The 27,226-nt window shown below is 37.6% G+C and overlaps 1 protein-coding gene across 1 annotated transcript in view; it reads right to left on the bottom strand.

The window, feature by feature from the left end:
* Positions 1–1,775: 1,775 nt before the first annotated feature.
* Positions 1,776–27,226, bottom strand: part of LOC118532568 (olfactory receptor 2A2-like) — a 220,561-nt gene continuing 195,110 nt past the window's right edge. Inside the window, 4 exon segments of the mRNA XM_078059676.1 lie at positions 1,776–2,043; positions 16,845–16,853; positions 26,314–26,380; positions 26,383–26,964. Of these exon segments, the coding sequence (XP_077915802.1) occupies positions 1,776–2,043; positions 16,845–16,853; positions 26,314–26,380; positions 26,383–26,917 (879 nt within the window). The 5' untranslated portion in view covers positions 26,918–26,964.

The following is a 27,226-nucleotide window of genomic DNA, read 5'->3' as shown; positions in this document are numbered from 1 at the left end:
TCAGTATTATCTTTATTAAAATTATGGTCTTATGAAGCCAGATTGAGCACCTCTCATGGTGATATAATCAATAAAGACAGCTTTTTGTATAGTTATCAAATGAAGGGTATCTTTAATATTTTATTGCAGAAAAATATACATAAAATTTTAATGATTTTTAAATGTGCATTTCAGTGGCATTAAATTATTCACATTGTGTATCATCACCATCACCAGCATCCATCTCCAGAACTTTCTCATCCCAAATGGAAACTCTGTCCCCATTAAATAAAAATTCCCCATTCCTCCATCCTCTAGTCCCTGTAACCACTATTCTATTTGTTTCCATAACTATGACTGTTCTAGGCATCTTTTTTGCCTGTCAGCTTGCTAAGTGCTTGCCAATATTGTTGAATTTTTCAGAAAACCAATTTGTATTTTCATTTTTTTCTTCTACTGAGTGTTTTTCTATTCTCTAGTTCATTTACCTCTGCCCTAATCTTTATTTCCTTCCTTCTGCTAATTCAGGATTTGATTTTTCTTCTTTTTCTAGTCCTTTGACGTATAAAGTGGGGCTGCTGATTTGCAACTTTTGTTCTATTCTAATGTAGGAGTTTACACTATAAACTACTCTCTTAGTACTGCTTTTGCAACATCCCATTTTGGTTTGTTGTGTTTTGTTTTCATCTCTCTCCAGCTAGTTTTTAATTTCTGCTCTTGGTCTCTTGGTGAATTTTTCACTTCAGTTATTGTATTCTTCAACTCCAGAATTTGTTTTGTTCTTTTTCAGTTTTTACCCCTTGGTGATATTTTCATTTTGTTCATGTATCATTTTCCTTGATTTGTTGCTTATGTTCTCTTTTATATCATTGAGCATCTATCTTTAAAATGATTATATTGGGTTCTTTGTCAGTAATTCATAAATTTGCATTTCTTTAGTGGTGGTTTCCAGAGATGAATTTTGTTCCTTTGGCCCATGGTTTCCTGGTTTCTTTGCATATCTTGTGAATTTTAGTTGAAATTTGGGCTTTTGGAAAAACAGCTACCTCTCCTAGTCTTTACTGTCTTCATGAAGAGAAGATCTTGGGCAATCTGCCCTGCTAGAAATTCTGGGGACCTCTCCAACTTTTAGTGGGGATGTAGCTTCTCTGAACTGGCACATGTATTTTCTCAGTTAAAGAGGTTTGCCTGCTTTTTCTCTGGAGCCTGTAAACTCTTGCTCCCCTTGGTGTTTGTCTGAGATGCTACAATATCCCTATTGGCAGGAAGTTGGAATGTTTGCCTTCTCAGTGCCCCCAACATGGCCCCCAAACTGCCATTCTTATCAGTGCTCTAAATCACACCAGATGGAAAACAATCCCTCAGGCCAGGCCCTGAAAGCCAGAATGTAATACCCATGGTCCACTCATCTCCTTCCCTCCAGAGGGAAAGCAGAGTTAGGAATCTTCTGATCACACCACACTGGGCCAGGGATGGGGAGTGACTAGGGCAGGAAAAATGCCATGGATTTGCCTGATCACTCTACTGTATTTCTTCTTGGCTTTGTGCTTGTCTGGGTGCTGCAGCCTCTTAACTGGTTTTTCACAATGGCAATTGATCTATATATTATTGTCTCTATGGAAGAACGAGGGCCCAGGGATTTTTATTCCGCTACCTGGTTAATGTAACTCTGATAATTCTCATCATTGAATCATGCCTCTTCTTGGGGAATTTTCTTGAGTTTTATTGCACCACCAATCACCTCTTAAGGAGAAAAGTTCCCTGATGCAAAATTCTAACTTCCTTTATATTGCTCTCTAAGCATTCCTCAGACTGTAAATGAGGGGGTTCAGCAATGGGTTGAAGAGGGTGTAAAACAGGGTAAGGATTTTCTGCTCCTCCTCACGTTGGCTATTGTCTGGAACCAAATAAACCATTATGGCTATGCCAAAGTAGAATCCAACCACACAGAAGTGGGAGGAGTAGGTGGAAAAGGCTTTTCTGTGCCTCTCCTTTGTCTGGATCTTCAGGATGGCCCAGAAGATGTGAATGTAGGAGACCAACATCAGGGAAAGGGGCCCAACTCTACATGTATTTTCATATATAATTAAAAATTAAACAGTATTCTTTCTTTTAGAATCATTTCATGTACATTTTCCATGACAAAATATTTTTCTACAATGTATTTTGACAGCTGCATACTATTTTATATTTTAACTGATTTAATAGATTACCTTCTACCTATATTGTATGCAACATAAATTGTGTAAATTCATAAATTTTGTGTATCATTTTCCTATAATAAATTCCTAGACATGGGAGTTCTCAGTCAAATCTATCTCTGTCATTATCTTCTGTCTAAAAAGCAAATAAGAAAAAAAAATCCAGACATATCATCACCAGAAGAAATCAGAGGGAAAGAATCTGTAATAATTATGACTCTAATTTCAAACTCACCTTTTCTATGAAGTTGTCCCACTTTACTTTTTCAGCTTCTATCATGTTGACTTTCAAGGTTTTATACAATTTAGTCCAACCTGGTATAAAATGTACTTCCTTTGGTTCATTCTCTCTTTATATTAAATACCAAGAAAGAGTAAGAATAGTTACTGGAAAGTGAGACTTTATGAAGCTTAAGAATAATCTGACTATAATGTAGGTAACTTCTTGTTTACTGGGTTAAATCTGTCCTTTACTTACAGCTGAGAGCCATCTACCCTTTGCAATTTTCATGTGAAACCCAACCCTATTGATTGAAAATGGACCAAAAAGTAGGAGAGGCTTCATCTATGGTTTTTCTCATGGTTCCTTTCTTATTCCTAGATTGTGGAGTCATTTTCTCCTTTTTTCATCATTAAAGGATATTGAATTTTGTCAAATGCTTTTTCTCCATTAATTAGATGAACATGTGTTTTTTTCCCCTTCATTGTACAAATATGATGTATTACATTGATTGATTTTTGTATGTGGAACTAAGGCTGCCTTCTAGGAATACTCTCTCCCCCCTGACCACACTGTCTAATGTTTTTAGTATGCTCCTGGATCCAGATTCTGATTATTGGGAAATTTTACCTATTTATATAGAGATTCAGTTTTCTTGTTTTGTAGTGTCTTTATCTGACTTTTGTAACAGGGTAATGCTGGCCTCATAGAATAAGTTAGGAAGTATTCTCCCCTCTTCAATACTTCAGAAAAGTTTATGAAAGATTTTGTTTAAACAGTGGCAGAATTCACCAATGAAATCATCTGGTCCAGACTTTCATCACTGGGGAGTTTTTAATTACTGATTCAAACTCTTTACTAGTTATGGATCTGTTCAGATTTTCTATTTCTTCATGTGGAGTCTTCATAGGTTGTGTGTTTTTAGGAATTTTCCCATTTCATCAGGTTATGCAATTTTCATGGTACGCTCTTTTTTAAAGATTTGAGAGAGAGAGGGAGAGAGAGTGCACCAGCAGGGTTGGGGGCCACAGAAGGAGAGGGAGAGAATCTCAAGCAGCTTCCCCACTGAGCAAGGAGCCTGATGTAGGGCTCAATCTCACAACCCTGAGATCAAGACCTGAGCCAAAATCAAGAGTCACCACTTGACTGACTGAACCACCCAGATGCCCCTCATGGTACTGTTATATTCCTGTTTATTTCTATAAAATCAGTAGTAATTTCCCCACAATCATTTGATTTTAATAATTTCATTTTTCATTAATCTACTTAAAAATTTTATTGATATTTTCAAAGAACTAACTTCTGATTTCATTGATTTTCTCTATTTTTTCCCCTATTCTCTGCTTCATTGATCTCAACTTTAAACTTTTATTCTTTCCTCTCTTCTAGCTTTGTCTTTAGTTTGCTCTTCTTTCCCTAGGTTCCTCAAGATATAATATTAGGTTATATTAGAGACCTTTCTTCTTTTTTAATACAAGTGTTTATAGCTATAAATTTCCTTTGTAGCATGGTTCTCTATGGATCCTATAAATTTTGACGTATTCTGTTTTTGTTTTGAATAGTTTCAAGGTATATTCTAATTTCTGTTGTATTTTCTTCTTTGAACAATTGGTTGTTAAACGTGTTCTCTAATTTCCACATATGATTTTGTTTTTTCTACTATTATTGGTTTCTAGTTTTATTCTATTATGATCAGAAAAGATGCTTTGCATAATTTCAATCCTTTTATTTAAATTTGTTTTTGCTCTACATTTATATATGAATATTCATAAGATTATAACTTTCCTAAAGTCCGGGGGGGGGGGGGAATCTTATGAAAGAAGATTGAAACAAAGGCTTATCTTTTTGCTTGACAATACAAACTGTGTAACCACACAAGTATTTATTGTGGGCACTTCTGTAATTAGTTTTTAAAATGTATGATTTACCTATTCCTAGAAAAATTAAGTTTTTGGGAAGCTTACTTGACAAAAATAATCTGGGCTATTTCTCTTTATAAAATCAGTTTCTAGAAATAAAACATGAGGGTCATAAGCACATTCCCCAAAATTTGTGATCATTACTGTTTTCAAAATCTATGAACATCAGTTTAACACTGTTCAGGTATTATATGAAGGAAATGGTATAAATGAGAATTTTTAAAATTGCAATGCAATATATTCTGACAATCAAATATTTTGGTGTTAGAATACCCAGAATTCTACAAATAGTTTTCATATTTATAAACATAAAAATCATGTCAAGTTTCTCTCCATGTTCAAAATTGCCTGTCGTCCCTGAATATCTTCTCCCATTATGAATAAAAAATATAAATATTGATTCTACTTAAACATCTATCTTAACTTCAGTTCCTCCAGAAGCCAACCCCTAGACAATTATTCATCTAAGGTGGTTTTTAGAAGGTAATCCCAGGAAATACAGGTAGAGGTGTGGGAAAGGAGGAGAACCAAGAAAAGCCAGTCCCTGAAGGGTAGGTGATCAAGTAGACCAAACCGTAGTAACAGAAGCTTGAGCCTAATGGAAAAATCTTGGAGCCAGTGTAGAATATGCATCTTGGTGTGAAGTTACCTGTAGGGTAAGGAGGGTGGATTTCCTTGAAGCTGAACTGATACACTAAGTAGAATCAGTTATTGACTGAAGGCCTTGAGGTGAGTGCACCAAGCATTAGGGCTCTCTTCCCCAGCCCAATGGGCTAGAAAAATGGTTCTGGACGTCAGGGAAAGTGATCAGGCAAAGAAATTCAGATGCTGGCACTTGGAATTCAGACCCATGTACACTGAAGGAGGAAGGCAAGGTATTATAGATGGAGCACCCACAGCACCAGTTACAAAACCCATGCAAAATTCTGTGATCAATACTGAATTCCATAAAGGATTTCTCTGATTTCAGAATCTATGAACATCAATTAACATGATTTAGTTTGTCTTTATTATATGAATAAAATGGTATAAATGAGGATTTTAAAAATTATAGTGTATCACATCCAAAATCTGATTGGACATCAGGCAGGGGAATAGGTATGATTTTCTGGTTCTAAATTGAAGAAGATAATTATGAAAAAAAATATATATGTTTAATGATTTTTTAAAAAAATTATAGTAGCATAGATATGTATCCATAGTTTAATAAAAACACAGTTTTTTAATTTCAAAAGTTGGTTTTACTTATACTCAACCTACTAGCCTCCATTATGCGTCTCACACCTAAAGAATTTATAAAACTTCTGTTTGGATAACATTTATGGGATACTATCTAATTTTAGCTCCTGTAATTCACCATAAATGAGGAAAATATTTCTGCGTATTTAGTACCTGTTGAGAATGATGTGGCAAATTTGTATAAATGAATTAAAGTTTCCAGTTTATCTCACGAAAACAGATTATCAACAATTAGGAAGGCACATTTAGGATGGCGTATAGATTATATACAATGTTCATTTTCAGGGGACAGGAAGGAAGGAAAAGAGTCATTCTTCAAAACCTGGAACTGCAGAAAAATCTAATTTTTATAGCATTGCCATTGGGGTAAAATGAATACACTGATTTCAAATATGAGCCCTAATAAAAAAAAAATCAAATGGCAAATACAGCATATTGCAGACACTGATTTACAATTAACTTCTTACACTGACAAATCTCTGTGTTGTATACCAGGGAGAAGAGGCCAGTGGTTTTCCTATTTAATGATAGCTTATAAGTCCCTCAAGCAATATTGAGTCAGCTAACTAGTTAAAATGATTATAAGACTTTCATCCAGTTTCAGTACATATCTTTAACATTCAAAGTTTAGGTAATAATGTTATAGTTAATGTCATTAAACTTTTAAATGTTATTAATGTCAGCCCAACCATTAAGAACATCCACGGAGGCTGCTGCTTTGTTAGTTCTGGTCTGCCATTGTGTCCTTAGTTGGGACTGCTTGGGGGCCTTAGCTACTTAGTTTAATGTAGAATCCCTTGCATACAAATTCGTAAATTTATACATAAATCAAAATTATAGCTTTTCCCCCTCTTACTAATAGTACCCTGATGACATTGCCTGATTCTTTGGCTTTCAGAACAGACTGGGACTTTCAATGGCTATCCTTCATTGTCTCTCTCCCATGCTCCCAATTATCTGCTTTTAGCTTCTAAGTCCAGCTCTCAAAAGATCCAATCGCTCTAAAATTTATTGTATGTTTCAGGCATGTTGTCTTCACAGATTAGAAGAATACATTTGTTACATTGTATATTATATAAGAATCTACCTTATAGGAGATTCAGCTAATGTATTTAAATGTCTACATAATTTTAATATATATTTAGAATTTTTATTTAGTAAAAAAACAGCATTAATAATATTATAAAATGATCACTGGAGGGCTTTAATATTTAATTTTCCTAGAACTTCTCCCACACTCCCTTATGTCTACAGAGAATTGATCACTACCTTCCCTGACTTGTTGCAGAAGTGAAACCTTTTAGGTTCCAACACCTCATACCACCTTGGTGGACTCGGATGGCTTGTAAGCTCAATAGGTGCTACCTAGAATGCCTTTCCAGTAATTTCCTGTTAACAGATCATCAATGCTCTCCTTTTACAGAGCAAAAGTTGGGTTAATATCAATATAAAAGCCCTTTTAGACTAATAAGTAGTAACTTGAATCTCAAATATAAGAATGTTGACAATATGGACAAAAATAACTAAACTTGCAGTTTAGAGGAAGGGGTTAGAAATTCTATGCCTCATCCCAACATTATAAGCTCTGTCAGGATTTTCCTTGATTTTCTTGATTTTCCTTTTGTTTCCTGTAAAATTTAAAAAATATATATATTTTCATTTATTTTTTAAAAAGGGGCTTAAAATAAATGTGAAAAGCATAAAAAGCATACTGAGTATGTTGCCAGGTACAAACACACGTGAATCAGAGAAATTGTTTCTGTAGTAAGGACATTTTACCATATTTTCACCAGCTAGAACTTTCCCCCCAAATCTGATATGACAATGGTGGTCACATTATCCCACTCTAGGATCTGACAAAGGGTTTCCCTAGGTTGAGGACCATCAAATAAAAGGGGCAGGAAAAAACTATTCTGGCACCTGTACCAGTTTCAGTGCTACAAGAAATAATTATGGAATCTTTATCCAATAGCTATAAGGATTTCTTCCTGTCACTTATTAACATCTCCCTCTTGGGCAGCAAAGTAAAGGACCCTAATGTTCCTTATTTCCCTGGCTGGAGAAGATTTCTAGGATGCAGTAGGAACACCTGGTTCTCATCGGGGGGGCGGGGGGGAAGAAATGAAATATAGGTCAAGGACAAATGACATAATACGTCTGAGTTCACCATAATTTGTAATGTGAGATAAGAGGATCATATGGCTCTTATGCCCCTTTCAGTTTGAGCCAGGGACAGCTAGTGCCACCAACCCCTTCCCATGAATGAGCAAAGTGGGATTAAGAAGAGTCAGACACCTATCATCATGGGTAACAGATACTGCTCTGAGTCTCCCACTGTAATGGGGAAAAGTGGGTCTTCACAGAAGTGGCCTTTTCTCCTTCCTAAACCTGATCATTTCTGCCAGCAATCTGCCCTGCTCTCCTGTAAACTATTTTTTTTAAATTTCTTATTGTTATGTTAATCACCATACATTACATCATTAGTTTTTGATGTAGTGTTCCATGATTCATTGCTTGTGTATAACACCCAGTGCTCCATGCAGAACGTGCCCTCTTTAATACCCATCACCAGGGTGTCCTGTAAACTATTAACCAATATAAAAATAATGACTTAGACAAACAGAAGTACTATTTCCTGTATTTCTCAAATTGGGCTTTGATGTACAGGAAAACATACAGAGACGGGAAAAGGTTGGAGCTGAGTCACATGTTCCCTGAAGCAGTTCTGGCGAACGAGGAATTCCAGATACTCTTTCTGCCCTGACCACCAGGACAGGACCCAGGGGTGCTCAGGAGGCTTCTAGACCTGAGGGCTTTATACTCTGATCACCTAGAACCAACCTATTTCCCAGAGACATACCTATGGAAATTACAAAGTATCTTCCCACCATTCTGTGTCTTCCCTATGATGGTTGTCTGTACTAAAGAGGATCTTGGTATAAAAATTTAACAGATAAGTTATACTTTATTAGGTCACCTAGTACAATCCCCAAGGATATGAATGTACTGTGTACTTGACCTTGAAATTTCCTTCCTCCGTATTCTACTTTTGGAAAGCTTCATGATGAATGTAATCCCCATGGTGCTTGTTAAGGCAGCCTCAAAGGATTATATTTTCTTTAGGGAATGAATAATCTCTGCCTGCTGAAAAGTGTTAATGTGAAATAATTATCAGGAATTTCTATTGCAAATATTAATTTTTATTGGGGAAACTCATGGAGATTGAATCCCATCTTTCCTATCTTCTTTGATTTTAAGCTACTGCCCAAGTATTTGTCCCATTTCTAAAACATTTCTGCCACAAATATACATTCTACATTAGAGAGGCCATTGCACCCTCTTTAAGCATTTAGATGTAAATTAAGATAAATGGCTTTGCTAGCACTCACACATCTAGAAGGAAACACACAGCCATAATGACTCAGATTCCTTTAAATTCATGACTATTCACATCAGTTTGGTCCTCGAAGCCACCAGAACTCATCCTGTTTCCCTAGTCTCCTAAGAGGATTCCCCCCCCCCCCCATATTTTCTCTCTTTAAACCTCCCAGGAGTCCTCCCACCCACAGTCCCAGCTACTGACTGACAGTCACTGAGAACGCAGAAGCTATCAGATGATAATTCACAATCTTAACTAAAACATTGACCAGGATCCTGGATCTGCATTCATTCCCAACTCTGCTGTTACTGTGAAGTTACTGGCTTCGACCCTCATGAAGGACAGCCTGCCACTTAGGTTGTGAATCCCACCCCTCCTGCCTACTCAAGAACTTCTCTCCAGCAATTTGTCTCAAATGTCTTTGCTCCTATTCCCTTGAACACATCCAGTCGGCACGTGAAACTCTTTTTCTCAAAGACACTAATTATCTTGATTTTGCTAAACCCAATGACCAGTAGTTCTCTGTCCTTATCTGACTTGACCTGCCAGCACCATTTAACCCAGTCAACAGTGTTCTCTCTTTGAAACACTCCTTTCCTTCGACTCTCATGATGTTCTGCTCCCCCTGTGGTTCTGCTTCTACCTTCCTGGTGGCTCCTTCTCTGTCTCCTCGGTGGGTTTCTCCTCATTTCCCCAACCTCTGAACACTGACATTTTTCAAGGTTTATTCTTTGTATCTATTTTCTGTCCACTTTCTATGGGGCCTCATCCGTCCCAAGGATTTCACTGCATTTTACATGCTGATAACACTTAAATTAGTGTGTCCCACCAGGCCTCTTCCCAAATGCAGTGTTCCAGACTGAATGTTAGCCTAGTGCACATCAGTGTGGATCAGCAGTGCCCACTGACCTCTTATCTCAAGAGAGGAAATCCAACATCTTTAAAGAGACTTACAAGACTCCAATTATAAGCTTCCCTCTCATGTCTTCCCTCTGTTGTTGAGAGAGTACCTGCTTTATGTAGAGCTGATCCATAGTATACATTTAGAAATGCACTTCTAGACCCCTATGCCCTCTGTTCTCTCTTCCCTTCTTCTGGCTGTCTTTGGTGATTGCTATCAGTTTATATATGTTTTTGTATTGCTAATTAAACATTGAAAATGTACATTGTATGCTCAGATGTTGATAAAATTTAGTCTTAATTCCACAATTCTATAAGGAGGGTGTAAGAGTATAGGATTCATGTTCTCCCTAGGCTTTAACCCCAACATCAACATTTAGACTATAACTGCTATTTTTTTGTACATCTGTTCCTCCATTACTGGCTCCTTTTTTGTAAGGAAATATGTTTTAGTGGACTATTTTAATTCCTCTGTCTTTTGTTATATAGGAGTTATTTTCATAGATTTTGCCCTGGCAATTACAATTAACATTTGAATTTGGGGCACCTGCATGGCTCAGTTGGTTCAGCGTCTGACTCTTGATTTCTGCTCAGGTTGTGATATTAGGGTTGTGAGACTGAGCCCCACGTCGGGCTCCGCACTTAACAGGGATTCTGCTTGAGATTCTCTCTCTTCCTCTCCCTCTACCCCTCCCCCCTAAAATAAATACGTATTTAAAAAAAACCTAGCATTTGAATTCATAATCTGATCAGTATTAATACCAACTATTTCAATCATTTACAAAAACTGCTCCTATATTGCTCAGTTCCCTCCTTTTCCCCTGTACTATATTATTGTACAAATTATATCTTAAAATATGTCTATTAACATATATTTTAAAATTATATGTATGTACTTGCCTTTTAAGTCCTATTTCTTTGAATTTGTCCTATTTGATGTTTGTTGATATCCTCCAAAGTGTATATTAATGCTCTTCAACAAATTTGGGAAGATTTTTGCTACTATTAAAATATTTTGTCTTCCTATTTTTCTCTCTTCTCTTCCTGGGACTCCTATTATGTATATGTTGGCACACTTGTTACTCCTACTGACCACTGCTTATTTTTTGTTAAAGTATATTTTGTGTCTGTGCAGAGATAGCATACTATTCTTTACACTACATAAGGTAGATATACATGAAGAACCTTTTCCAGCCTTTCAAATCACATACTCCTGTGTAGGAGCCTGAGAACTTGGTTCTGGTTCTGATGAACCAGAGTTGTGCCAAACTGTGCTGCACCTATACAACTCTATCTGGTGTTTATGACATAAAGTTGGGGAAGATTTAGCATGGAGGGGATTCCTTTTTACTCTTGAATTCAAGCTGCTCATCATCAACCTGATTTGCTGATTAAAAAATACACACACACACACAAAATTTGTTCACATGATGCATTTATGTCCCCATGGTTTTAATTAAAATTTAAGGGTAAATTTTGATTACGTGCTCCTCTTAAAGGATCTCAGAGAAATGCAAGGCTTGAACAACTTAAGGAATCTGGATAGTGTGACTTCCTAAAGTGAGAGTTAAACTAGAAATATCTAAAATATTTTTGGTTTTCAGAGGGAGGCAAGATGGCAGAAGAGTAGAGGACTTCATTTCATCTGGTCCCTTGAATTTAGTGAGATAACTATCAAATAATTCTGACACCTATGAATTCAACCTGAGATGTAAGAAAAGAATTGCTGGAATTCTACAAATAGAAAAGTGACCACTTTTTGCAAGGTAGAAAGTGCAGAGAAGTGAAACTGAGGGGTTATATTGGAAGATAAACAGCGGGGGGGGGGGGGGCACCTCTGTAAGCTGGCTACCAGGAAGTGATAAAGCTCCAGAGCACAAAACTGGAACTTTTAGAAGTCTGCTCCAGTGAGAGATGTTCCTGCCTGAAAGGGGCTCAGGTGGCAAAGTGGAGCAGAATCTTAGGTGGAAGAGTGTGGTCTCAGGATCCCCAGGGTCATGGAAAGAATAGGGGTGCCTGAGCCAGCATAATTCCCAAGCATTAGAGCAGGGAAATCAGCTATGACCAGCGAGCCCAGGAGTAGGCTCTCAGCCCAGTTTTCCATAAACCATGAACCCCAGCATGATCGGCATACCTCTATGTGCAGGGGCCCTGCAAGCTACAGGCCTGGGGTGAGCCTCCTCCCTCCCCTGGGAGAATGGCTCAGGTGCACACTGCAGCAGTCTGCAGAGTTTGGTGCACACAAAAGTGAAGATTGCTTTTCCCTGAGGGTTTACTTTCAGCTCTGGGGTTGGAGATCAGGGCTCAGCCACTTTTATTTTCATCCTCTGAAGTGGTGCAGAAAGCCTTCAGGGAACAAAAGCCACATAGAAGAATTCAAAGCAGCTTACACCCCCTGGCAAAGGGTGGTGCAACTCTGCCCAGGCAAAGACACCTGAGAATCAGCTCAGCAGGTCCCTCCCCCAGAAGACCAGCTGTAACATCAGGGGAATACCAAGTTTACCAAGCACACAGAACTGCAAAACTCCAGCACTAGGGGAAAATAGTATATAGAATCAGGTTTTTTCCCCTCATGATTCTTTAATCTCTCCGTTTATAATTTTCCTTTTCAACTAGTTTTTTTAATCAACTCTTTGTTTTTAAGTACTTTTTACTTTCAGTTTTACATTTATATTTTATAGATATATTCTTCATTTTTTGCTTCCTTTCACTGTAATCAATTTTATTTTTGTATATATGTAAGTTTTGCTTTCTTTACAATTTTGGGAGTTAGTGTCTTCTAACAAACAGATCAAAATACACCCAGGAACAAGTGGATCACCCTGTTTTGTCCACCTGGGAGATTATATTCTCTCTTCCCTCCCCCACTTTTTTTTTCTTTTTTGGTTTCTGACCTTTTTGGATTTGTCTAGTGTGTGTTTTGCTTGGGTCGTGGTTGATATTTTTTATTTTGTTCTCTCATTCCTCCATTCTTCTCTGGGCAAAATGACTAGAAGGAGGAATTCACAACAAAGGAAAGAACCAGAGGTAATACTCTCTGCCACAGATATAATCGATATGGATATAAGTAAAATGTTAGAGCTGGAATTCAGGATAATGATTATAAAGTTACTAGCTGGGCTTGAAAAAAAGCATAAAAGACAGGAGAGAATCTTTTAGTTCAGAAATAAAATCTAATCAGGCTGAAATAAAAAATGCTTTAACTGAGATGCAGTCTCAATTGGATGCTCTAACAGCTAGGGTAAATGAGGCAGAAGAGTCAGTGATAGAGAAGACAAGATAATGGAAAGGAAGGAAGCTGAGGAAAGGATAAAAACAACTAATGGACTATGAGTCCATCAACGAATGGATAAAGAAGAGGTGGTATATATATATATATATATATACACACACACACACACACACACAATGGAATATTACTCAGCCATTAGAAAGGATAAATACTTACCATTTACATTGATGTGGATGGACTTGGAGGGTATTATGCTGAGTGAAATAAGTCAATCAGAGAAAGACAATTATCATATGGTTTCACTCAAATGTGGAATACAAGAAACAGGGCAGAGGATCATAAGGGAAGGGAGGAAAACTGAATGGGAAGTCATCAGAGAGGGAGACAAACCATGAGAGACGCTTAACTATAGGAAACAAATTGAGGAGTGCTGGAGGGGAGGTGGGTGGGAGGATAGGGTAATTGGGTGATGTGATGAACTGTTGAACACTACATCTTAAATTAATATACTATATGTTGGCTAATTGAATTTAGATAAGAAAAAAATAAAAATATTTTTGTGTAAAAATACAAAGGATAATCTTATTTTCCAAGAGATCCCAATTATAAGACTTTTACAATTGAGAAAGTTTTTGTTCCCAAACTTGAAATAAATGCACTGTCATTTTTTTTACACCATGGGTGGAGAATTTTCCAATAGCTTCTTTAATGTAATAATTGATAATTGACTTCTATATGGCATTGTTTGGCACTTGGTTAACTGACATTTGATTATGCCCATAACAATGAATTGCTCTCTTAAATCAATGAAAATCATACATAGCATGTAGTTAGTTAACAGCCACAAATCAACCTGCTTAACATTTACTTCTCTGGTATATGAGTCTATATTTCTGATTAATCTTATCTTTTGGACTCAAGATTATATTGCCCCTGTTCTTACCTACCTACTCATACAGATAGGGCAATAAAGCTGTAATTGTTCATTGGAACAGTTTGATGCTTGTGTAAATTACATGTATATGTCCTTGCCAAACCTTCTTCAAATTTGTGCAATTTATTATTTTCTTCCTGCTTTACCTATTAATCAGCTTGAAAAGCATTTGTTATGTGCTAAAGGATAATTTTCCAAAAATTTCACAGTATTTAGTGCTTTTTTGAGCAAGATAAAATTGTTTAAGTAATCAGAAGTGAGTTTTTAAGCTTTGAATGAGTGGGTCTTTGATGGAGAGTATAAGGTTGTGATGCTTGTTTAAGGGGAAGTACAAGTAAGACTCACATTCACACAGGCTTTCTTACAAGAGGTATCCTCCAAACAATAAATCAAGAAAATGGAGGCCAAACATGGAACTGAAATTTCACAGGGTGTAAGCAAGAGGGGTTGCAGGTATGAGCTAATAAGAAAGCTGTGGTTTTTGGGGAGGAAATTTGAAGGAGGAAGTATATGTGCAAAAGGAGTCCCAAAAATATGTATAGGAATTTCTTAGGCATTGCCCAGGTCCTTCTAAGTTGCAAAAAATGTGAATGGCCCAGCAAAAAACAGTTGTTGGGAGGCTAAGAGCCAAAAAAAGATGAACAGAGATGAACAGGTATTCCACAGAAATAGCAAAGTGTTCATGAGATATTGGAGTTACAATCTAGCTAGAATGGGAAGATCTTCATAAAGACCTTGATATAGGCACAAAAATCATGCAATAAAACTGAGTACAATAAAACTGAGATATACCAGTTTTAACAAATCTAAAACCAATTCCCAAAAGGAATAAGGATATTTTCAACAGGTTTCTTTTAGGGAGAAAAACAAAGCCTCAATAATCTTTATATAACATAACCTATAGCCTCTACAGTGATATCATTCAACATGTGAAAAAGCAGGAAAAGTTAATAAGAGATTAAAGATCCAGTAGAAGTGGTCCCAGATATAGCACAGATATTGAAGTTACATACAAAGACTTCAAAATAACTATAATTTATGTCAAAGAAAATAGGAATATTTTTAATACATTTGCTTCATATCTTCACTATTTCCTTAGCATATTTTTTTTGTTGAATATCAGGAGTTCTTCAGTACTGAAAGGGCCATACATGAGCAGATATTGTTATAAACTTAACAGTACAACTATTCATCAGCACCAAGAACAGACCACCATAATAATTCATAATTATGGTTATTTTCCTCAAAGAAAAAAATAGGTCCTATTGATGAAGAAATGGACAGTTTTGCTTCTGTGAACTTCTCTCCCCTACATGTAATCAATCCTACTTTTTTTCATTTACTTCAGGTTGGGGGTGAGGGGGAAGTAAGGGTGTGGATTTCATTTTTAACTTAATAAATCTAAATTTCTTACCCACTATCCTCTCCCCAAGACCCTTTACCTTTTGGCCCCAGTCTTCATTTTGAGCTTTGTCTCCTACTACTCAGTTAAACAATACATTATCTCAACTAAACTTACTACATCTCCCCATTCTTTCTCTATTCATATTTCATTCTGAATCTGGAAGATCCTGTTACAAATATACAAGAATTATAGCAATATACACAAGAACCCAACCCAATCCCCACATAATCAGGAAGGTTTAGGGAAGAAAGGTCTTTTCTCAAAATTCCCTCTGGGAGATCAGAGGTCAGCAATCACCATTAACACAATAAAAAGAGGATGAAGATGTTCATTTATAGAGAGTGAACATTAATAGAATACCATATGATAAAGTAAACACTTAAGTGCTACCTTTTGTCCCCAAAATAATTGTAACAGCCCCAGATGTCCTAGTAATTCTCTCTTAATGGTTAAATACAGTATAAAAGTACAGCATAAAGCAGTCTATCCACCCATCCATCCATTCATTCACTGAAGAAATATTTTAGGCACCATTCTAGGTCGTAATGATAGAATAATAAGCAAGAGAGATGAAGTGTTGTTCCTCCAGGAATTTACATTTTAATAGGGAAGATACACACTTGAACAATAAGTATAGGATAAAATAGAGCAGTGTAGGTGGATGGAGAACTATTTCTTCAAGGGTTATCAGAGCTGGCCTCTCTGAGGGGTGACATTTGGGCTAACCTCTCAATGAAGAGAGGTTTTTATTTTGTTGTATCAGTTATCAGACTAAAGAATTACTTCCTGCTACCCATATTCTTTTAAAATCATCCATCTCAGATTGTTTTCTCATATGGAAGATATTTTTTCTTAGATTCTTGGTGCTGCTCTTTTTAATGAGCTATAGGAATGCAGAAAAAGAAGATTCATTAGAACTCTGAAGACACACATAAACTCAAAGTGAAGGGATGGGAGCAGATATTCCATGCAAGTGGAAACCAAAACAAAGTAGAAAGTGGGGTAGCCATACCTATGTCAGACAAAATAGACTTTAAGCCAAAGATGCAAACAAGACACACAGAAGGTCATTATATAATGATAAAAGTATCACTATAGCAAGAAGATAAAACATTAATATGTATATACTCACCTAATCTACCTAATATCATAGCATTGACATATATTAAATACCAACAGATCTAAAGGGAGAGATAGACCACAGTACAATAGTAGAGGACTTCAGTACTCCACTGCTAGCAATGGGTAGTTCACCCAGACCAAAAAAAAAAAAAAAAAAAAAGCAACAAGGAAACATTGAAACTGAACCACACTTAAGAACAAATGGACCAAACGGATGTTTATAGAACATTTCATCCAACAGCAGCAGGATACACATTCTTCAAGTGCACCTGAAACATTCCGCAGGATACATCAAATGATAGAACACAGAACACAAAACAAATCTTAGCAAATTTAAATTTGAAATCATACCAACTTTCTGACCACAATGGTATAAAACTAGAAATCAACAACAAGAGGAAAAGTGGAAAATTCAAAGCACATTTCTAAATAACCAATGGGTCAAGGAAATAAAAAAACTATCTTAAAACAAATAGAAATGGAAATATGACCTACCAAAACTTATGGGATGCAGAAAAAGTGATAAATACATATGTTTAAAGATTAGAAAGATCTCAAATAAACAGCCTAACTTTATACCTCATGGAACTAGAGAAAGAACAGATTAAGCCCAAAGTTAGCAAAAGGAAAGAAAGATGAGAGTAGAGCAGAGTAGAAATAAATGAAATAGAGATCAGAAAAACAACAAAAAGATCAATAGACGTAAGAGCTGGTTCTTTGAAAAGATTAACTGACAAAACTTTAAGCTAGACTAGTAAGTCTCAAAATCAGAAATGAAAGAGGGTACATTACAACTGATGCTACAGAAACACGTAAGATCCTAACAGACTACCATGAATAATTATATGGCAACATATTAGGTAACCTAAAAAATGGATAAATTTCTAGGAAAAAAATGGGTAATATTCTAGAAACACATAACCTACCAAGACTGAATCAGGAAGAAATAGAAAATCTGAACAGACCAGTAATGAATAAGGAGATTGAATCAGTAACCAAAAACCTTTCAAAGCAGAAATCCCCAAGACCAGATAACTTCACTGGCAAATTCTACTGAACAATTAAAGAAGAATTAATGCCAACCTTTCTCAAATGGTTCCAAAAACTTGAAGAGGAGGGAGCCCTTCCAAACTCATTCTATGAGGTTAATATTACCCTGATACCAATGCCGGATAAGAACATAAGAAAACTATAGACCAATATCCCTGTTAATTATAGGTGCAAAAATTCTCAAGAAAATATTAGCAAATCAAATTCATGAACACATTAAAAGGATTATACCCCATGACCAAGTGGGATTTGTCCCTGGGATGCAAGGATAGTTCACAATGCAAATCAATAAATGTAATACATCACATTAATAAAATGAAAGATAAAAATCACATAATTGGCTCAGTAGATGCAGAAAAAGCATTTGACAAAAACCAACAGCCTTTCATGATAAACCCCTTGACAAATTGGGTATAGATGAAACATACCTCAACATAATAAGGCCCATCTACCACAAACCCACAGGTAACATTATACTCAATGGAGAAAGAGTGAAAGCTTTTCCTCTAACATCAGTAACAAGACAAGAATGCCTTCTCTCACCACTCATTCAATGTAGTACTGGAAGTCCTATAACTAGAGCAATTGTGCAAGACAAAGAAAGAAAATGTGTCCAAACCAGAAAGGAAGAAGTAAAATTGTTGCTATTGTAGATAATATGACTTTGAATATGGAAAATTCAAAAACTCAACAAAAACTGTTGAAACTAATCAATGATTTCAGTAAAGTTGCAAGGTACAAAATTAACATGTAGAAATCAATTGCATTTCTATACACTAATGATGAAACATCTCAAAAATTAAACCATCCCATTCACAATAGCATGAAAAGCAATCAAATACTTCGGAATGAATTTAACCAAGGAAATGAAAGTTCTGTACTATGAAAACTATAAGACTTTGTTGAAAGAAATTGAGGAAGAGATACAAAAACATGGAAAGACATTCATGGATTGGGAGAATCATTATTGTTAAATAGTCCATGCTACCCAAGGCCATCTATAGTTTCAATGTAATTCCCCTCAAAATACCAATAGAAATAAAAATAGAAAAAACAATCCTAAAATTCCTGTGGAACCACAAAAGACCCAGAAATGCCAAAGCAATCCTGAAGAAAAAGACAAAGCTCTCCTTTCAAACTATTTTACAAATCTATAGTAATGAAAACAGTATAGTACTGGCACAAAACATAGACACACAGACCAACAGAACAGAATAGAGAGCACAGAATTAAACCCCAATATATATGGTCAACTAATATTTGACAAGGGAGAGAAGAACACCCAATAGGGAAAGGATGAGTTCTTCAATAGGTGGTATTAGGAAAAAGGGATATCCATATGTCAAAGAAAATTGGACCCTTATGTTATACCAGTCAGAAAAATTAACTTGTGGTGGATCAAAGACTTAGATGTAAGACCTAATACTATAAAACTCCTAGAAGAAAATATGGGGAAGAAGCTCAACATTGGCCTTGGCAATGATTATTTTTTTTTTACTTGAGTATAGTTGACACAATTGTTTCATTAGTTTCTGGTGTATGACTTAATTGTTTGACAAGTTTATACATTATGCTATGTTAACAAATGTAGCTACCATCTATCCCATTCCATCACTATTACAATATCCTTGACTATATTCCTTATGTCACATTCCTGTGACATACTCATTCCATAACTGGACCTGTATCTTCCTCTCCCCTTTTGCCATTTGGCAATAAGTTTTTGGATTGGATACCAAAAGCACAAACAGAAGCAAAATAAATAAATAAATAAATGGGACTACATCAAACTTAAATGCTCTGCACAGCAAAATAAACAATTAACAAAATGAAAAGGCAGCCTATAGAATGGATGAACATTTTTGCAAACAATGTATCAGACAAAAGGTTAATACAGAAAATGTATAAAGAACTCATACAACCGAATGACAATGAAAGAATCCAATTTAAAAAATGGGACGAACTAAATTGATGCTTTTCCAACGAAGACATCTAAATGGCCAACAGGTACATGAAAACATGCTCAACATAACTAATTGCCAGGGAAATGCAAATCAAAACCACAATGAGATATCACGTCATACCTGTTAGAATGGCAATCAAGAAGACAAGACAGGGGCACCTGGATGGCTCAGTTGGTTAAGCATCTGCCTTCAACTCAGGTCATGATCTCAGGGTCCTGGGATTGAGCTCCTGCATCGGGCTCCCTGCTCAACAGGGAGTCTGCTTCTCTCTCTCCCTCTGCCCCGCCCCCCCCACTTGTGCTCATCCTTTTTTTTTTATATATTACAACATATAAATATAACAAGTTAACATTGTACACCTTAAATTTACACAATGTTATCGGTCAAATACATTTCAATTTTAAAAAATAATGAAAGAAAGGCAAATTATAGAAAAGAATATAACCTCATCAAAGAAGTTTCTGAGAATCAATCGCTAAGAAGAACTGGAAGAAGTTTAATTCACTTCATCCACCCCATTTAACAAGTCTATATTTCAGTCCCTACTGTGTGTCTAATATCATACAAAGTAATATCCAGATTACAAAAATTTAGAAAGGGTGTTTCTATCTCTGAAACTAATAATCCAGCTACGGAATTTTTTTTTTTAAGATTTTATTTATTTATTTGACAGAGAGAGAGAGACAGTGAGAGAGGGAACACAAGCAGGGGGAGTGGGAGAGGGAGAAGCAGGCTTCCCGCCGAGCAGGGAGCCCGATGCGGGGCCCGATCCCAGGACCGTGGGATCATGACCTGAGCTGAAGGCAGACGCTTAATGACCGAGCCACCCAGGTATCCCTACGGAATATTTTCTAGATATATTATTTTTATCTTAAAAAATAATTTGTTATTTGGGTTTATCTCCTCTCTCCTTAGGATTCTTAGTAATTTAAGTGAAAAAAGCTGCTTCTCATAGGACACTAGATACATTTTGTTTGCAGGATTATTGCTAAGTAATAATCAAATTGCCACCTTACAGCTGACAAACATTAACTATAATGTCCACCAAAACGGTTGATTAGAATAGCATATCTGTGGTGCCATGTTGGCCTTGAGATTCAATTTCTCTGTGTGCTCCTTCTTCCAAACTCCTATACTTTTCTATCTCCAAGTCACTTTTTACATTTAAAAATGTATTCTGTGGGCCTTCCCTCCTTCAGCACGGATTCATGCATGCTTTCATTCAGAAATATTTATGAAGACCTTACTATAGGTCAAGCATTTGTGAAAATTATTCAATCACTGAGGATAAAGATTGAACACTAAAGCAGACAGAAATGTTTTTAAAAATTTTTTAAAGGTTTTTAGATTTTTTTTTATTTAGTATTTTTACATGAGTGTTTGGAATATTGACGTTTCTCCCAGTGTCAATGGGATTTTAAAAGTTCTGTACCATGACTAAATATTCCATATATAAAATAACATGGTAATCTGGTCCACTTCATTCTCACAGCCCCGGTAGATAAGTATAAACATACTCAAAAACATTTATTGACAGGACCTTATGTGTTTAAGCTTAGGTTCAGTTTTAGGTGTACGGAGAGAGGGAGATGACTGAGGGGGCAGGCAGGGAAAAAGAAGCTACAGCTCCCCTCCTTTCAATTCCTTATGATTACTTCACAATGCCTGTGTGGGGGTGGCTTGAGGCCAGTCCATATAGGGGATGAAAGGGGGCAGATAACATAGGAAAGTAGAAATTTAGTGCTGAACAGCTATAGAGAGGTTAGAACCAAAATGGCTTCTGAAAAGTTAATAGGATTTAGATGGTTAATGTCAAACACAAAGCTAGATTTGAGGCACAATTTTAAAAGGCTCTTTATTCATAGACTCTGGCAAGGCAACCCATCTGCTCTTGCTTTATGTCAGCAGGGGGTTCAAATGAGTTAGCAAGGAGAGTAAGTTTTAGACAGTAAAAAGTGAAAACACAGACAGTCTCTGGTTAGCAAGCATTCTATTCTGGTGGTTTTGGGTTTTGGGGGGAAGTCAAGGAGTCTCATTGGGCTTCAGGGGCATTAGGCAGTCCTTGATTGGCTGTAAGGGGCTAAACACACAGTTTAAGGCCAAAGGCAGAGGATTATTCAAGGTTGGAGGGTCAGTATTTTCTATGGCCAGCAATTTCCTGGAACAAGTGGGTCAATGAGAAGCTTTTTTGGCGGTCAAGTGGTCATAATGGTCCTATTGCGGTTGCTGGCTGCCACAGCCAGCAGTCCATTGCTGGTAGAGAGGTGAGGGCCACTCCAGCATGGAAACTACATGAATTAAGTCCTCAGGTGAGGATGAGCAGGCAATGATCTCGCCATTTATACAGTGAGAAGACCACCCTGGTGAAACATCATGAGAAATGAAACTTGTGCTTCCAGAAGATGAACTGTGAATGTCTAGAATTGGAATATGGGTTTGATAGAAGAGAACTTGGGGTATCATTTACAGGGTTTTGAAAACAGGTGTGAAGAAAGAACAAGAATTTAAAGAAGGTTTGGAGAGCACCTCGTTAATATGAAGGGACCAAGTGGCTTATAAGTGAGTCATGACTAAGCACGGGGATGTTACTTTGAAAATGATTCTGGCCTTGATGATCCACCTGTTCTTTGTGAGAAGGAAAAGCACACTTAATATTTAAAAACTGGAGGAAAACACTCACCTACACAATTTCTGAATACCAGAGACCAACAGAAAATTCTGCCCAATCTAATTAGTCGAAAATACAAAGCCAACTCTGAAGAGTTTGTACAGGTTAAGAAAAATACTTAAGCATTACATGCTCACCCTAGGAGCCCATTTTCTAGAAATATGGGAGGCACTCTTTGGATCAAAAAGTTAAAAAGCAGCTAAATAGGAGAAAGACTTTAGAAAAGAAATTGCTTCTTTTATGCCTACAGATGTGGGGTTTATTCACTATGTGGGTCACTGAGTTTTATTTTATTATGTCCACAAATAAGCAGAGATTTTAACCAAATATTTCAAATTCGTGTTCTATTCACCATGTAAAAGGCAAAAATGATCAACATTATCATCAATGCATTCTGTTCCCCTCAAGGAGAAATTCAAACCACAGCTCTCTTAGTAAAGTTAAAAACCAAAACTGTCATCTTGTGTGAAATAACTATTGTCTTCTCTGGTGGGCATCCTCCAAGCACTGATACCTTTGAGCCCCCCAATTATAAAGAAGCCATAATTAGGGCAGCCTTTAGAATCACAAAAACTATGTCCTATAATAAAGGGAGACGTTGGAGGGGAGTTTCAAGCACTTACCTTCAGCCTCTCCCTCACCCCAGCACAGACTCAGAGCTGGAGTGAAAGTTCAGCCAACTTGGGAAAGCTGAGGATTTCAGTCGTTACACTACTCAAAAGATCATGATTGAGGCCATGGGTGACTTTTCAAAGTTTCTTACCAAAGTTCCGGGGACTCTGATGGTGGCTCCTTTTCTCACGAGCTCCCTCACTTCCCAGCCTTGTCTTTTCCTCTTCACACAGCACCCTCATGCAGCCTCCCTGCTCTGAAACCAGTCCTGGGGTAGGCATTTCCTCACTGCCCAGAGCAAAGGAGGTCAGCACTCACAGAGATCTAACTGGCTATTTGATTAAAACAGGGACATTTTTACCCTTAGAGGGTCCATTGGAATCACTTGGGAACTTCAGCCTCCTGATTGTGATGCTGTGGGTCTGGGGTGGAGTCCTGGCTTTGTGGTTTGTAAAAGCGCCCCATGTGAGGCTTATGACCACCAGCTGGGGCTGGGAACACTGATAAAAACAACTCCCAAGATGTTAATGATGTTATGAGGGTTGGGGTTGAGAAAGAGGAGCGGTGTATTTGTAAAATTAAGCTTGTTTCCCAAATAATCTCTAGCCAGGAGAAACTTTGGGAGGATAGTTTTTGATCTCTCACCTAGAGGAATTAGAACATGGATGGGGAGAAGGAACGCACATTACAAACTGCATTCATTTTCCTCTTCCCTTGTTTGTGGAACAAGGCCTGTGTGGAGGTGGGGGGAGGGCCATGGGGGGAAGGCAGTGGGGGGAGGGAGTCTGGATGTTGGGGAGCACCAGTGGGAATTTGGGGCCAAGCATGGATCTCTGGGTCTCCTCACCCCTTCCCCTGGAGAAATGGGCTGTGGCTCAAATAGAACACCTCCACCTTTTCCTGAGAGTCTCGAAGAACCTTCAGCCAATCCTTTTCTCCAGTTTAAATAGATACAATCCAACCTCACAAAAGCACCCGTTGGTGTAGATTCAGAAGTGGCTTTTCAGGGTGAAAACCTGATTCTCACAGGGAACTTTCCCTGCATGCCTCCCCCAACATCCCTTTAACCATGTCTACTCAGCACCCTCCCCTCCAATGGGATTGTCTCCCAACTTCGTGGGTTGGGATTATGAGTCTCTCTGAGTACATCCCCTGTCTCAGGGGGAGGAGAGCTTTGGGGTTTGGAGAAGGAAAGAAAAGGTGTGGCTGGTCTGAAGGTCATGATCAAAAAGGAATTTTCCATTTATGTAGTTTATCTCATGTGTTATTCCTTGATTGGCACCATCTGCTCCACCAGGAAATTTAGCAATGCAGACTGTCAGACCTCAGTCTAGATTTACAGAATCAGAAACTCCAGGGGTGGAGCCCAGCAATTTGAGTTTTAACAAACCTTCCAGGGGATTCTGGAGCACGCTAAGATTTGAGAACGACCACAGGCTGTCTCGGGTTTTCTCTGGGCTTTTCCTTTCTGACCTTTGGTTACTTTTTTTTTTTTTTTTAAGTTTTTTTTATTTTTTTATTTTTTAAAGATTTTATTTATTTATTCATGAGAGAGAGAGAGAGAGAGAGGCAGAGGGAGAAGCAGGCTCCCAAGGAGCAGGGAGCCCGATGCGGGACTCGATTCCAGGACTCTGGGATCATGACCTGAGCCAAAGGCAGACGCTTAACCATCTGAGCCACCCAGGCGCCCTGACCTTTGGTTACTTTTAAAAAAAAGAAAAACAAAAAGGAACTGGAGGAAAGGGGGGAGGGGAAAGAAGGGAAGAGCAGGGGAGAGAGAGGAGAGGGAAAGTGATTTTGAGCTCATCTCAGGATTCTATTTCAAACAAGCTGCTCTGAGAGAGGTTGCTGCGTAAACCAAATTCAGTGCTGCCTCCTGCTGGTAAAAACATTTTGTAGGAAAAAAGAAGCCTGGATACAATATGGAAATGTCTGGTTGAAGATTATACGCAACTAATGAATCATTGAACACTACATCAAAAACTAATGGTGTACTATATGTTGCCTAATTGAACATAATAAAAAAATAAAAAAATATTTATTGGAAGGTTAAAAAAAATAAAGACTATTAGGCTAGTCACAAAATGGATTAAAGATGCAGGCAAGTCCCAAAACTGACAGTCAGCTGAGTGGGTAACCCTGCATGCCCAGAAAGGCTCTTGAAATATCATGAACATCTGTTAGAAAACTGCTCAGATTTATCAGGTGCTCTAATTACTTTTCAGGAGGGGCTGTGAATGGCATCTTGCAAAAATGTTCTGTCTCATAGCAGGTTCGGGAGAACTGTTTTCTCAGTTTCTAATCTCTTCTTACTAATTTTCTTTTTCTCTTTTTCATTTTTAGTAAATAATTTAAACTTTCCAAATCTCAATTGCTTCATCTGTTAAGTAGGGAAAATGATTTCGAACCCAAATGAAAGAATAAATCTAGGAAAAAAAATTATCTTTTTAGAGTCTTCCGAGATCTGACTGACTAATCAACATTATGCATTAAAAGGGAAAGGTAATATGAGATATTTTCTATTCTCAGATTCCAATACGAGCTGTAACACCAAGCCCATGGTAGATGTATTTATTCTGTCATTTATCAATCATACACTTAGATAGTTCCTGCTATGTATTATGCATGCCCTATGCATTCACAAAAACTCAGTCCACGTGATTACTCTGTGAGGTAGGTACAATTATCTCCACTTTACAGATGGTAGAACGGAGACAGGTTAAAGAACTAGCCCAGGGTCAACAGCTGGTAAGTGGCAGAGTCTGGATTTGAACTCAGGAAGGCTGCCTCTAGAGAATGTATTCTATAAGCTGCTCACTAGTGGATATGCTGTCATTCTGCTTGATTCTCCAGACAGGGTGAAAGGACCTTAGATCACCTTAAAGAAGTGGAACTTCAAAGAGCCCCAGTGGGAGGGAATGAAACACCTAGTTCAGGTAACTGAAGCTAGGTCATTTCCTTGTATTGCAGTGTGTGCTGACTGCCCACTCTGATGCTTGTCCATCTATATTACAGCCCTCAGCCCCTGGCTGAACCTTCTCCACCCGATCTGAGCGTAGATACTGTGCTTCACCCTTGTTATTCCTCTTCTGACAAAGGAGGGTTCCTATGTTGCTCCTCCCCTTAGCAGGTTCTCTACGTTATTCCTAAGGGAAAAAAATGTAACCTCACAGGATGGAAGATATTACTGCCTTGATGTTTTGAGAGCCCCCGACATTTTTTTGAGGCTTTAAAAAAATCACTGTCTCAGGTAGTAGGAGAATGAAAGAATCCATGTTGGGGACTTTGAGGGCTAAGAAAGAATAATGAGCAGGTGTGCTAGTGATAAGTCGTTAAGTACAAGACTGCCGCTGACAAAACTGTTTCTTCAAGTCTGAGTAGGTGGAGAAGGCCTTTCTTTGGCCCTCCTTTGACTGGATCTTTAGGATGGCCCAGAGGATGCACATGTAGGAGACTAGCATTAAGCAGAATAGCCCAACTAAGACAAGCATACAGGCAGCAAGGATAACCACTTGGTTGATCCATGTATCAGCACAGGCCAGCTTGAGGACAGAATTTCACAGAAGAGGTGGTTCACTTCCCTGGGTCCACAGAAGGGCAACCTTAGAAGGAGAATTGCATGTGCCAGAGACAGAATAAATCCACATGACCAGGAAGTGACAGCCAGAACCAAGCACACTCTCCAGCTCATGATGACAGTATACTGGAGAGGATGACAGATTGCAACAAACCTATCATAGGACATCGCCACCAAAATCAGGCACTCTGTAGCAGCAAAACCCAAATACAAAAATGTCTGCATTATGCATGGGACAAAGGAGATGGTTCTCTTCTGAGTCACTAAGTTTGCCAACATCTTGGGGACATTATTGGATGCATAGGACATGTCAATGACAGCCAGGTGTGAGAGGAAGAAGTACATGGGGGTGTGCAGTCTCAGGTCCAGACAGATGAGTCCAAAGATCATGCCATTTACCAACAGACTGCAGATGTAGAATAAGGAGAAGATCCAGAAGAGGAATACTTCCATCTCTGCACTGAGCTGGAGTCCCACCAAGATGAATTCTGTGACCCATGACTGGTTGCTTCCCATTTCTTAATGACAGTTTATCAAGGACTGAAGTGTGAGAAAAGGTAGAGCTGGAGAATTGACAAAAATTAGAGTTACTTATCTCAAAATGAGCTCAGAGAAAGGTTGTATCTTTGGCCCCACTTGCCAGATCCCGCTATTCCCATAATTGATTACCTTCTTGATTTGAATTTTTGATAAGGAATAAGTTTAAACTCACAGAAAAGTGTCAAGCATTATACCAAAAAAACCCATGTTCCTTTACACAGATTCAACAAATTTTAATATTTCTTTCGTATTTACCTTATTCTCTTTTTCTCTACATTTATGCTA

The sequence above is a fragment of the Halichoerus grypus genome, chromosome 12, assembly GCF_964656455.1.
Source record: "Halichoerus grypus chromosome 12, mHalGry1.hap1.1, whole genome shotgun sequence".
NCBI lineage: Eukaryota > Metazoa > Chordata > Mammalia > Carnivora > Phocidae > Halichoerus > Halichoerus grypus.
Note: the sequence above shows the minus strand (reverse complement) of the source record. Positions and strands in the feature narration are given on the sequence as shown.